The 15,228-nt window shown below is 35.2% G+C and overlaps 1 protein-coding gene across 1 annotated transcript; it reads right to left on the bottom strand.

Annotated features, from left to right (window-relative positions):
- Positions 1 to 529: 529 nt before the first annotated feature.
- Positions 530 to 14,825, bottom strand: CPA6 (carboxypeptidase A6). Its single transcript, XM_072411081.1, has 7 exons — positions 14,516 to 14,825; positions 11,469 to 11,567; positions 10,856 to 10,966; positions 6,992 to 7,079; positions 5,815 to 6,017; positions 3,684 to 3,768; positions 530 to 3,228 (listed from the first exon to the last, which is right to left on the bottom strand). The coding sequence occupies exons 1-7, from the start codon at positions 14,603 to 14,605 to the stop codon at positions 3,041 to 3,043; spliced, it is 864 nt and encodes a 287-aa protein (XP_072267182.1). The 5' UTR covers positions 14,606 to 14,825; the 3' UTR covers positions 530 to 3,040.
- Positions 14,826 to 15,228: the final 403 nt, after the last annotated feature.

The raw sequence follows: 15,228 nt of genomic DNA, 5'->3' as shown, positions 1-15,228 counted from the left end.
TGGCAACCCTGAGCACACTATATGAGTAATACAGGGGGTATTATTCAAGCTACAATGTGTGATTTTCTATTCCATGACAGTCAATATTATTTTTAGCCAGCAACTGGAGCCATTGGCTTCTTTTCAAACATTGATATATTAGCTTCTTACAGCCCCTTGTAAAAAGCTTGTTCTTTACAAAGCTCAATATCTGAAGCTTTACACACACACAGGTAGATGACTTGTCAGCAGGGACTTGTTCTGTATGGGATGGTTCAGGCAGAAGATTTTATTGGAGTTTGATATATTGTTATTTAAATATGGTACCTACGTTTGCTCCTCCCACAATAGAATTGTTCAATTTTAAACACCATTCTCTTTTTCAGCACCAAATAGCGAGATTTGATGTACTAATGTAAATGGTAAAGAAAACTGTAGTATGACGTGATTTACATATATGGGATAGTAACTGATAATACAAATTATATTAGAGTAATAACTTCAAATAAAATAAAAATACTAAATAAAATAAAAATACTAAAGTAGACTATTGTTTTTTAGCTTGTGATTTTTTTATTACTTTAATACAGTGTAAATTTTTGAATCCAGAATATTATACCATAGTAAGTTTCAACATAAAAATAAAAAACTTTTGTTATATAATTTTTGATATAATTGTGCTTCTCTGTAAACTGCTACTACCATTGACCAATAGCTCTGCAGATTCTACATGAAAACATGTTTATGATATGCCAATGTTTTCTTCTGCTTATTTTCATTTTCATGACATGTAACTGATTGGTCCAAGTAGCACAATTCACTTCACAGGCTGAGCATATCCGCTTTAACTAAATCAAGAATACACTAAATTTGGAATAAACCTAAATTAGTTAATATTTTCAAATATCTAAGATAAGATATCAAAGATATTCTGCATTTTGCATACTTGCATTTTTTGTTATTATTTTACTTTTACAAAATAATGCCCACATAAAAAATAGAATATTTTGGAAAAACACACATCATTACTTTAAGTAAAAAATGTAGAAACATCCCTTATCATTTCTCAAGAGTACTTGTACTGCATTATACTGCGAATAAGAATTGTAGAGGAGTTATAATATGTTTTCTCAGTAGGGTAAGTTTTATTGCATATTGTAAGTACCATATTAATAGTTTATGTCAGGAAAATAAGGCTTATCCTATAAAAACACAATGGTCCTGATTTATTAAAGCTCTGCAAGGCTGGAGAAGATACACTTTCATCAGTGAACCTGGGTGATCCAGGTAACTGGCTAAATAGCAAATTTTTTTAGGAAATCCATTCCAGGGTTGCCTTTAGCCTTTTTGAATGTTTTACCCATGCAGAACCCTTAACAGTTTGTTCAGGTCTCAGGGAATCCCTGGTAAACCACATTTATTAAGGTCAGTTGGGAGAAAAAAACTTTTACATGGGTGCCCAGTGGAAAGAATGACACCTTACAGTTGTGGCTAAAATGCCACTTTTATAACTTTAAAAAAAATAGTGTCATGCAGACATCATCAATTGTGACCTATGTAGACATCATCCAATATGAGGTCAATCAGCAACACATCAAGGATCCCTAAGCAACCTCTGGAGGAACCCCGTTTGACAATAGCTGTTCCATAATAACCAATGTATATTTTGTTTGCATTGAAGACCAGAAAAGAAATCACTGAAGTGAAGAGGTAGGGAGCAGAAGTCATGGGTGCATTGGCAGCTCTACCATTGCCAGGTGGGATAAGAGATTAGCAGAAGCTCCCAGTAAAAGTATAGATGTGCAGAGTATCTTCAAACAATGAAGATAGGGTAGTAGAGTTACATATTATTTTGATGAACTAGCATCACAATTAAAGCAGGCCTGTCTCTATAATTTACACTTCACATCAATCAATAAGCAGCTTATACGCATTTCCAAATCACAACTTTTTTCTTTTAAAAAAGATCTCCTTAAACATTACCCCCAAATCCTGGCATGTGAGCCAAACCTTTCTTCGGCATTAAGTAAGCAGAGTTACTATACCAGTTTTTAGGGTTTCTTAAATGACAGCAAACAAAACCACTAATGCTAAAGACATCCTTTTTCCAAATGTCCCACAAGGGGAGTGGCTGTATCCCACTGACTATAAATGTAGGGACCAATCTCCTATGACCACTAGTGCAAGGTTAGGTCTTCTCTATTAATTAGCAATGAAAGAGGGCATTTGTCCACTGATCTCTAAAATAAGGAGACATGACATTGGTCAGTTGGTCCTTATTTAACCTTGTTTCATTCTAATTCATCACTTACATAGGGCATGGCTTTTATTAATGAATAATTAATTATAAAGAGTTCAAGGGTTCCTATGAAGTGGGCATACGGGAAGATCACATGGTCTCTGGCTACCTTTTGCATTTAGTTAGACATAGCTTGCCTTGCAGAACTGAAGTCAAATACAGTGAATCATCAAAGTACAACCAGGAAAGAGAGTAAAATAACAAATATGGCACCTCAGTTACACACAACTAAATATAAATGTATAAAAAACACGCTAATAAGGTTATTTACATTACATTGGTCACTTTCTAATGTAAAGCTAAAATACATTACAAATACATTACATACATTTGAAATACATAAATGTGAACTGTTTACCAGCCAGCCTTGTGATTCAGTCAGCTCTGGAAGCCAGTACATCCAGGTCCTGGAGCTACTTGCAGACTACACTGCTTTTAAGAATAAACCCTGGTACTGGGCTAATGCCAGCTAGTGATTGGACAATGAATGAACATAAGCACGCTGATAAAGTAATCCCTGTGTTCACTGGCAGAACTGTTTTAAACTAGTAATAGAGCCTCGATTGTCTCATTCCTGCGGGTGCAACCTCCACCAAGCTGATTCTGACCAGAGCATTACATGATGTTGATAGCATACATAAAATACAAGTTCTTTATTGAATACAAAACTAGTAATTTTTTTTTTTTAATATCCACCTAGAGTTCACTTTTAAAAAGACTAAAGTTCCCCATAAAGATGTGCAGCTCTTGACTCATTTGACTCTAACGACATTTCCTCAGCAAATGCATTGTGATATTCTTAACTGCTAACATTGTCTCTACACAAGTGGGTCGAATGAGGCCTTCTGGAAGGAGAAATCCATAATATCCAGTGTCTCGAAGTTCAAATGCAAATGCATATGGTATGCCGTTATTGTAAGCCCAATCAATGGAGCTGCCAGAACTCAAATCTGAAAAACAAAAATGTATATTTGTGAATTTCCAAATGTAACATGTACAAGGTTAATGCTTGTAAAAAGTAATTGGTGAAACCGCTATATGTTTAGGCACTGGTCATGTGACCTCAGCTAAAGGAGTCCAGTTCAGATATTCATCCCTATTGCCTAAACTGTGCCAACATCATTGGATCAGGTGACCATGGCATACCTACTGACCTGCTTAGTAATATTTATAATTAGTAATAGTAATCATAATTAGTGCTTTATTGTACAAATATATTCCCAGTTGTTGGTGACTCTTCACTCACTTTTTTACCATTCAGGAGCACAGTATGTCTGTACAATCTCCATTAAATCTACTAATAGCTATGTAAAGTAAGGGTCTAAATAATTGGATACAGATTGATCAGATAGTTTAGGTCCTTTAGAGAAGGGTAAAATTAAAAAAAATTACAGAAAATACTTACACAAAGTAGATGATGCTGGACCATGTCTATACCGTACACCATAAGCTGAGTTTATAGCCTGGACAGCTTTTTGTGCAGCTGATTCCTGTTGTAAGCAGATACAGTATTATTGACAAGGCAAACCCTTTGGATAGTTGATTGTTGAGAGTTTAGAACTACTGTCAGATTTACATGTCAGGGCCCATGATAAGCAGATTTACGTTCTAATCACCAATATGCCTAAGAATGAACGTGAGTGTAAAACTGAATTTTTGTGGTACCACTGAAGGGGAAATATTCCAATGGGGACGCTTGTTTCTGATGTATAAAGTATTCTACATTATAATTGCTGCTTGTAACGATCATTAGTGATTGTTTTAGTTGACGGTAGAAAGGAATTGAAGCAGTTTGTTGTTTCTATGGCGAGGCCGGAGAACGAGCAGGAGGTACATCTACAGATACTTCAGTAATCATACTTAGAGATCAGTTGCTTAGGGATTGTTGTACAATGCTGTAAGACTGGTGACACTAAAATTTCACATAACAAACAATTGTCTCCAACGGCACAAATTTAGCTTCTATATGGATCTTAAGAGGGGACGTGATTCAATTTAGAACAATATCTTCTCACTTCTTGTTGAATCTTCTAACAAATTGAGAAGGGAATCTTCCTAATGAGACACAGATAGCAAGGGGGGGAAAAAGCCGGCAGCGGTTCTAACCTTTCACTACTTTAGCCTTTAGACATAAGTTGTTAGTTTAAGTTGATAACTTAGCTGCAAAGTTATACAGCAAAGCAAAAGAAATATCTAAAATATCTAAAAACAGCTAGGTATTTATGATCTGTTCCTATATATTCATTCACAAATGACACCACAGAGCTTTTCGTACTTTTGATTGTGCTGACTGCATATATGTGCATCTGAGATTGCAGCCGAAAAATCATGGGCACCTCATAGTGAGCACAGTGACTGCACTGCACATAAACAGGAAAATATGGAGAAAGTTTATTTTGTTGTATTTTCTCCTGCCTATATATAACTAAGGGAACATAATTATAATTTCCAAAGAGATGCAGATATTGCCATTAGCTGTGCAAAAAGCAGTGATTGTACAGGGTAAAAGTTTTATGCTCTGCTTTTTTATCAGATAGGGAAACAATTTAGCGGATGAAAAGATGAATTTCAAAATTAACAGGAATCATAGCCACACATTCTCTGATCAACTCCTGATTTCTCATGAACAATTGCCTATGAGGATTTTTGAGTCACAAATTAGCACTTTAAATACAATGCCATATTGATCCAGTTTACAGTCTTGTTTATTGGATCAATATTAGAGATCAAGCTAGCATAAATAAAGCACACAGCTAAACACCAAACCCAAGAGCTAGATACAGAAAAGTAAAATGCTTCTTCAACAAGTGACTCAATGATTTTTAAAGCAGAGTTTATTAACAGGTGTATCATTGCAATGATACAGACATAGTAGTTATTATTCAGTTTGACAATATGCACAAACCTAGCCAAAAAGATTACAAAACTAAAAGAAAAGGAAAAAGAAAACCAGCTGGTCAGAGGAGTCAGATGGCAGCAATGCTTTTGGGAGAGGGAAGTTTCTACAGACCAACAGCCGGGAAAGTGAGTATTAAAGAGGACCTATACTGACAAACTATGTACACCGCAAATCCCAATCTGGTTGAAAAACCACAGATTGCCCGGTTGATGTTTTGATCCTCTACCAATGCATCCTGAATCGTTGACCCAAAATTATTTAAACCAGTAAATTTGTTTTATTACAACAGCTGGGACAATTTTTGTGCTAATAGGATAGGAGAGAAGGAGTGCACATGTGTGCATACCCATACATAAGGGTGTAGCAATTATTTTTCAACCGCCAATGACTGGAATGTTAAAGGAAAGTCAGATAAAGATTGGCTGGTTAAAACATGCTTTGGGTCCCCCAAACTCCTTTTCTATTACTAGTAAAAACTATTGTTTCACCTCCCATGGCCTCAATCACTGTTTTTAAAACTGTGAGGGTGGATAGATGAGATGAATTAGAACAAAAGTTAGTTTGTCTTAAGCATTTTCAGAGCTTCTATGGAAAAGATATATATATGACAAAAAAGATGGTTGTCTCTGTGACTTACCACACACTTGTAATTTGGGATAGCGCCATACTGGTAGGAATAAGGGTAGAGTACCATTTGAGCATAGGCATGAAATGTCATGTAGATTTTGATATGTTTTCTCCTTTTATAAAGAAATTGAGTGACTGCTTTAACTTCTGGCTCTGACTCTGCATAGGGTCCACAATATGTGCTGTCACATGGATTCAGAGATGCCCCTTCCTCTACAATATCAAAAAAGAATCATACTGTTTACTGCCATGCAAATTATATATACTGTAACAGACTTGGGAATAAGAACAGACAGAATTTTGTTATTGGTTTGCAACTTATGTAACTTAAGGTCATGTAACTTAAATGCTGATATATGTTAGGAAGGAATGAAATATCAGACATTAGTGCCTATCATAAGACAGCACTGTTTAACCAGGCTTAGGTTAGTATACTATCAGCAACTTTAGAACCTTTTCGAGCCAAACTTTACTACCAATAAATAGTTGTATAATCACCAAATACATTGAATAATTCACATATTACATATTTTTCACACCTGGATGTTTTTATTTGCAAGTGTAGCGTCATCCTCATAAAGGGCAGCCTGTTTGTACCGGGGTCTTCATGGTGGGGTGACTACAGAAACTTATACAGGCTCACTGATCTATATTTTTAAAGGTTTATTGTAAAATCCAACACACAATAGAAAGAGTGTAAATGGCAGAAGAGCATCAAAGAACACAATTCACTTGCTTGCATTAAAAAATATCCCAATAGAACTTACATTCACACTTAGCTCAAAGGGGGAACAGAATCTCAATGAAAGGGTGCACTTATCTCTAGCCTCAGCCTAGTCAGGCACCAGTGTCTCTCTTTCAGCATTTCTTGGTTCCAGGGGTCCCCCAGATATTTCTAAAATCTCAGTTTCCAGATATTTAAGCACATAAAAAAACACCTGCCCAAACAGGCACCAAAATGTACAATAGGCCACAAAGGTGGTGCATCAGGGCAGTGATTGACAATTATCTATACCCAAACACCTGTGCCATCTACACAGCATTGGAAAACCAACCAACACTCCCTTTGTAGAACCAAAATCCAATATAATAAAGTCCAATATTTAAAGTAACTCTGCTATACTAAAGGGGTGCTACACAAATATTTATATGATTGTTTTTAATAACAAATGGTATAACTCTCTTACCACAAAAACTGATTTTCCAATTTCTGTTAGCATCAACACCATAGCAATTAAATCTCATTTTGGATCTTGTTTTTCTCCAGAAACGGTCCTAGCAAAATATAAAAAAAGCTGCAACTTTATACTTTGCTTTAAATGCAAAAAATACACATTTTATAGTAAGAGTAGGATACTTATTTACATTCAGTGGTCATTAGGTGCTATTGAATACGACGCACAAGTACTTTACATGTCTTGTCTTATAAGTGACAATTCTGCCTCTTTACAAACATACAATTGTTTAGCTGTCATAGCAGCTTTGCTATTAAAGAACTTGTTTACCTTAAAAATAATGTCTCTAAAGTTGAGAAAATCAACCTACATGTTTGGCCTAAGTTTCGGAGTCAGCGTCAAGTGGTGAAATTGGTGGATTAACAGCAAGAAGGTCAGAAGAGTCAGAGATTATGTACTTTGCTTATGACAGTTTTCTTTAAGCTTTTTGAAAATAATTACTGTTAGCTCCTAAATGTAGCTTTCATTTTAGCTATGCTCCACAAGACCAATGGCCCTATAAGTGTGTAACATTATTTTACTGCTTTATTTTCCTTGACATTAGGTTTATCTAGGCTACTTTTGACAAACATTTGCAACCCATTACAATGTATTTCTTTACATAACTTTTAAGTTTTCAAAGTGTTTAATGGACAAAAGAAAACTGTTCTTCTGTCTGTTTGTTGTAATGAATTGTGTACAATTCCGTTAGGGGTTGGCCATGCTATGTGTTACTGGGCAGGGGAACATTCTTTCATTTCTCCTTAGTTAGCCATACGTTTGCCTCTTACAAACATTTGTAACCCATTACAATGTATTTCTTTACATAACTTGCAAAGTTTTCAAACTAAACCCTAATTATAAAATATATACAGTAAATAACAGCTGCCACAAACTGAGCATGCTGAGAAATATCTAAAAGGCCAGTGGTGTTTTCTGATTTGATGCAGAAATAATTATATTCCTGAATGGACCTTTTGGGTCACACACCAGTTTTCATACATATTTCCAAATATTGGTCTTGTTCAGCTAATGGCATAAATTCTGGATATTCTTGACAAATAATCGCAATAAAGCGAGGTCGAGGTCACTTCTGCAATATTCTGCTGCCAGGATACCCAGCATCCACTACTTCCTCTGCACATGCAGGGAGTGAATTAACTCTCATGCACCTGCGCGGGAGCCACGTCATCCTGGCCCTGGCCAATCAAGATGGCCAAAGATCACCAGGAGGAAGTATTTAAAGAAGAGGATGGCAGTTTCCCCGAAGAGAACAGGAACAGATGAGTAACACAGAGTTTAGTTCCAATTTAAAAGTACATGGACAGTATGGTGGCTCAGTGGTTAGCAATCTGGCCTTTGCAGTGCTAGGGACTGTAGGGAGTAAGGACTTTAGATTGTGAGCGCTTTTGAGGGATAGTTAGTGACATGACTGTGGACTTTGTGCAGTGCTGCATAATATGTCGGCACTATATAAATACTGTATAATAATATTTATGTTTATGGATCTTCAAGTCATATGCTAAATTTTCATTTCAAATAATGGGGCTACATTTGTATAGAAAAATAGCATTTGACACGAAAAGCTTTTTTTCTTGAAGTTTAAACACAGCTTAACAGGACCTGCTATGCCCAACAGAGTGCAATCGTGTACTGCTCAATTATGATCAATGGGTTTTTGCAGACCTTTCCTTAAGGTCTATTTAAAAAAACATGTAGAACACAAAAATGCAATTCTCTTTTAAAACAAAGAGAATTTTTCATTATTCGTTTTCAATGTATCAGCAATCAGACTTCTAAAATTAAATGTTAAAGCTTACTGTTTATGATTTTTAATGATTGGAATTTCATCTGCTTTACATATATCTGGTAGTGTGAAACTATACCATTTATCTATTGTGTAATTCAAACATGATCCACAGTATTAGAACAAATATCTCTCAAAGAAAAAAAAAGCTCTATGGTAATAAATTTCATCAGAATTGACCTCATAGAGTTAATGAAGCTTGCAGCAGTAATTCCCGGGGGCTAGTATCTGGCATGGTGACAACGTCAGTTAAAAGTAATGAGTGATAATTGGTGGCAATACATACAGGATGAAAAAATTGCTTCTAAAGGAACTCAGAGCTAAAAATACATATTTGTATTGTTGGCATGGGGGAAATTCTTTTAATCACACTGACATAACCATCCAATTATGAGCACTGTCAGATTTCTCATAATTAGGCAGAAAGCACTTGATACACACATTTGACAAGTGTAAGGCGATACTTATCAGTGATTGATATTGTGGGAGCTGTAACTAACTGATGTAGGGAGAACAGCCAAATCTGTGTCTGAGAGGCTAGATGGGACCAGATATCCACCTTGTCAGCCACCCACTGACTGAGGTCACTGGTAAGTTATTTTCTGTTATTTGACAAAGCTTCCAGTGAACGTCCTTGTGATCTAGGGTTGTTAAGTAACCCTCACCTACAGGAACCTGTAGGGCAAATCTCAATATGCATCTTCAACATAGATGTCACAGATGCTGCATGATGATATCATTCCATCTCTGGGCCAGTATATTTAAAGAATCATGTCTCGTGTGCATGCTTAATAAAAGTAAATTATTGAATAACTAGACGTAATACATTTAGCAACGGAGTTACTGTACAGGTGAAAATTTTAATTATCTTAGAAGTTGCAGCACATATATAAGATTATTAGTTACAGCATACTTTATTTTGGTTCTATTGCATAATGCAGGTCATTGATTAAACATTTTGAAAATCCTTTGTATGCTTTTCCCCCCATATTAGCATTATGTGTCCATTAAAGGATGTCATGTACATGTATGTATTTGGCAAATTACAAAACAGAGCACAGACTGGCCAGAAAGGGTCACATTGATGCAGTTTGCAAGCTTGAATATATTACAATATATGAGCTTGAACATATATATATATATGAGAATCAAAAATCCCTAACTTTTAAGTTATGTAAAGTTTGTTAGGTGTATGTAAAGCTCAACTTAGTGGTTAAAAAAAAGTGGCATTATTTTTTTTCTCCACTGTTCAACTTGCTCTGTTCTGCTGACAGTCGCTGTTCTTGGTCCTGTAAGCCATTCAGCTATTTTCTGTAGACACCGACACACCACAAAGTAAGCATTATTATATGCAGCATTGAGGACTACCCAACACCAATGCTGAAGGAAGACTTTGCTTTGCCAACTTTTTTTTCCTTTTTGAATTATATAAAGACATGTTTCATCCCTTGCCAGTTCTTTATTTTGATTGACCCTGTGAGAAAGCTCTACATATTTTCCTATGTTCCTCTGAATAGTACCAAGACAAGTAACACCAGTATTGTGCTATCACTGGTCCCCAGTGATTTCACTATAAGAGTAAAAAGAAAAATAGGTAGTTCAGTTTACAGAACAGTCCTGACTGTCACTATAGAAACAAGAGATAGAAAGTGATTTCACACAGAGGAGCGAAAAGGGAGCACCACATTGATTACTGTATCCATAACTTAAAAGTAGGAGTTTCACTTTAACATGTACGGATATAAATAATGGAGTCATCAGTGCTAACTTGCTTCCACATGCATGGACTTCTGTAATCCCGATCTGTCTTCATTGATGGGAAACTGAATTAAACATGCAAATTCTAAATTAATGTCTTGCATGCTTTCTCAAGGTAGTGACTTACAATGTAGAGTAAGGAAATTATGATAGCTCCAAAGCCTACACCTGCAAGTCAGCAATGGCAGCTTCTCCATATTCTACAGATCTCTTTAAGACAATCGTAATAACATATGCAAGGCAACTCACAGCAATATTGCATGTATACATACATGGGTCCAACTGTAGCGATATCCATCGGGGTTAAACACCGGCATCACATATATGTAGAGAACGTCAAGAATTTTCTTCATAACAGGATCGGTTTTATAGGTATTAACTGCCTATGTATGGAATGACAAATGTATTAGCAGCAAACATACATTCTATTGCAGATAATCTGTTATAAAACATTCATTTCCATCTGCAGAGAACAAATAAACTGAATATGTGCATCTGTAATGTTATTAAAAAAAACAATATATTCCCATATCTGTATTATATGCTTGCACCATTGTAGGAAAGACTGCAGCCATTAAAGCATAATTTTATGTATACAACCTTCCGCTACAGTTTCAAAATGAGGCAGGGCTTTAGTAACTTCCAAGAGAAGGTCATGTATGAATCCATTTTGATATAAAGCTGCTTGAATTTGAAGGTAAAGCCAAATTTTTTGTGGGATGGCCAGGTGGAAAAGATGAAAACCAGTGAAAATAATTCATTAGGTGGGTGATTTAGTGATTTACTCAGAAAAACATTTAAATAAATTGAATGCAATGAACCTTTAAATAAAAGAGGAATGTACATTATGCATATCCATATTCTAAACATGTATTATTATGTCACCTCTTTTACAAACCACTGGCAAAATGCTGGTCCAATCCATTCTCTTGCATGAATACCACAGTCCATCCAAATTTCTCGCTTGTGAGCTTTTTTACCCAACTGTGTAAAGAAAAAATGTAAAAATCTAGTTATTAATGTATTAATATTAGCTGTATAAACAATCAAGTAATAATAATATGAATTATAGATCCATAGCAATCAATCAAATTCAGCTGACACTTTTCTAGAGAATGTATAGTATAGCTGAGCCCCAAATGTCAATCTTCTCTAAACAGATAAAGCTTCTAGAAGTAAACATGCAATGAAGACTTTTTATTAGTTTGCCTCCACTTGTTAGTGATAATATCTCTGATTTCATCAGTGAAGAGAAATGAACTCATTTCTTTCTATAACTCCATAAAGAATTCTTCTCCTCCTGTGTCACATCCTCCCACAATATCACCTGGCTAACCACCATAATGTGGCATGGAATTAAGGTAAAAACTATTTTCACAAACTGCTTTTCATCAGACGGGATTTTCAAAGTTTCAAATTGTTACAGTTTAAAAAAAAAAGAAAAAAATCATCAGGGATAACATAGCTAAATAAATATATACACAACAACTGCTCTGTCCAATTTTTCATTCTTAAGCTGCGTACACACTTCCAATTTTTATCGTTGGAAATGAACGACGAACGACCGATTGGCCAAAAATCGTTCGTAAAAAAAGTAACCAACGACGCCGACGAACGAGGATAGTCGTTGGAAATGAACGACCGGACCGGCGGATCGGATTGGACGACGATCGTTGACCATCTATCGTGTGTACGGTCGTTCAGTGATCGTCCATGGTCTGAGCATGCGCGATGAACGAACATTCGCTCACTTCCTGTGGTGCACGTCACTTCCTGTATCGTTCAAACGATCGCATCTATCGTGTGTACAATATCTTTCAACGATCGTGTCGTTATCTGTATGTACAGGATCGGTGCCATACGATCGTTCGCAGATATCGTGCAGGATCGTTCGTCGTTCGTTTACCAACGATAAAAATTGGAAGTGTGTACCCAGCTTTACAAGCCAAGCCTCAAACAAACAACCAGCCCATGCTTTGCTGTCTCTTAGGTAAGCCATAGTGCTCTGGGAAAGATTGATCTAATCTATGTTTGTAATTCAAGTACTTTTTTTTACTATATACTTTATATAAATGAACAGTTTAAGCGTGTGAAAAAATCAAATAATAAATAATTGACCTAAAACAATTACAGTGTTTTTCAAACAAACACTTTCTCTATAGCAGTAAAACAGAAATAATAGGAAATGCTTTAAAGAGCTTATCTAATTTTAATGAGTATTCTTTAATATGTTTATGGAATATATATTTACGCCTACCAACAAACCTCTTTACAGAACTAAATAAGTTTCTGCAGTTTTTTTTCACTCCTTTCATCTCATGTTCGGACTAAAGTAAAGTAAAGATGCATTCAAGCAAAGGTAATTTAATTTTAAAGAAACTTTGAGGTTGTTTCCAAGCAATTCTCATAGTAGAGTAATGTAACAAAGAAATGCTGGTTGATTCATTCTGTGCAAATTGTGTGGGTGAACATATCTGAAAGGTAACCAGAAACAGATGAATTTATTTTAATGTGATTGAAAGGTATTAGGTGGATATGGACAAATTTACCAAGATGTTCACTACATAGAACCTGGTAATCCTATTTAAATTATGTGGGTACACAGAAATGTAGCATGAAGTGATTTATCATTGTACCACCATGGGCTCTATTTATAAATTATTCTCCCAAGCAATTCTCAGCTGACATATCTCTCTACAGGTGTTCTTTCATTTCCTATTAAAACCATGACTCGTTCTGCCACCTATTGGCAAACCTTAAAAAGTGCACAGGTGTCACACAATAGGAAATTAATATGAAATAAGCAAATAGAGTGATTTGGCAGGGGAATAATTTATAAATACATTATAAATGTGTTATTTTGATCGCAGATGAAAACAAAGCTAGGAAAGGGATTACATTGTGTTTGCTCCAATAAAAACATGCCTGTAGTTTACTTTAGTAACCCGCCAATGTTTAAATTAGTTACTATACAGTTAGGTCAGTAAATATTTGGACAGAGACACCTTTTTTCTAATTTTGGTTCTGTAGTTTACCACAATTAATTTTAAATGAAACAACTCAGATGCAGTTGAACTGCAGACATTCAGCTTTAATTCAGTGGATTGAAAAAAAGATTGGATTAAAATGTGAGGAACCAAAGCCTTTGTTTTATTGCACTTGCTTCAGCACTCTTTATATTATTATAAATATATTAAATATCTGAGATCCTAAAATAAACTGTTAATTGTAAAATTGTGGCTTCTTTTTAGTTACCAATAGATCAGTAGATTACAACTCCAGAGGCTGGCACAGAATTGAAGGTCCTACAATTCAATCTTACTCAAATCCATCTTGATAATGTTCTAGCCTGAACTTACCATCTAGTGTACAATCAGAGTGATCTGCAAATATTAGTAAAACTCCAACAAACACAAACCAGACAGCACATTACAATTCCAGCCCGGCATGATGGAAATATTATTAGGTTAAGCCTTTCACTCATTTCCAGAACACACATTTTGTGGGCATATGGGGCTAATACAATAGCTATTCTGTATTACATATAACTCTTTCTTATTGTTTCCTCTGCATAACACTATTTGTAGTTGAATTATTTTTAACACATTTTTTTGTATCAGGAGATGAATTATAAAGGTTTCCTAAATTAACCTATTACATGCGTATTTCACATTTAGTTGATTCAACCCACAAGAGGTTTGCTGTATGGGTTTTGTACATTTTGCACTTCAAGCACTGTGTGGTTCTATATGATTAGATGCCATGTTTCTCTAGCTCCTGGCTCCTCCAAAGACTTCCTGTCTTACAGATGATGACCAATCTTGGTGATGACATAACTAATTGTGGATGATTCAGGAACAATGCTAAATATTACAGAGTACCAGAGTCTTGATTGTGTGGTCGGTATTAGACTGATATATCCATAATATTACCTTAAGCACATACAATGGTCTTCCTTCATATGAGGTTCCAATTGAAAACATTTGAACGAGATTTGGGTAAGTTCTATTCATGTAGTGCATCCATTCTTCAATCTAAAAACAAAGATATGTTTTATAAAACTGTATCTACAAATTGTTCATTAAAATCATTGACTGAAATATCTTCAATAACTCACCAGTAGCTGCTGCATTTCCCATCCTAGGCATATACTCAAGTCCTTTCTGGTACAATTAGGTACCTCGGCTTATATTTGGATAGGCTTATACTCGAGTATACACCGTAAACTTTAAGTAGTTGCAGTGGAAAATAATATTTTTTTCCTTGTACTGCAGTTTTACCATAATAAATATTTTATTCTTGAATATAAAGAAATACATCACTAAATTTCTCTTTCCTGTTCTTGGAGTTATACTTTATTTACATCTGAGAGATCTGTATGATAAAATTTGATATAAAGCACACAAAATGTTTATATTGCTGTTTAGTTTAGATCGACCTTTTTATATTTACATTTAATTTTTTCAAAGTGTTAGTATTAAGAAAAAGTATTGTTCTAGGAGAGGACAAGGGCAAGTTTTTTTTTTTTTTTTGCCAACATATTTTTTTCAGTAAACAATATCCCTCTGTAAAATGCCATGTAAATGTGAAAGGAACTTTAATGGGAGAAATGCATAAGCTACCATAGACCATTCTACTTTTAAAA

This window comes from Pyxicephalus adspersus, chromosome 5 (genome assembly GCF_032062135.1).
Source record: "Pyxicephalus adspersus chromosome 5, UCB_Pads_2.0, whole genome shotgun sequence".
Taxonomy (NCBI): Eukaryota; Metazoa; Chordata; class Amphibia; order Anura; family Pyxicephalidae; genus Pyxicephalus; species Pyxicephalus adspersus.
Note: the sequence above shows the minus strand (reverse complement) of the source record. Positions and strands in the feature narration are given on the sequence as shown.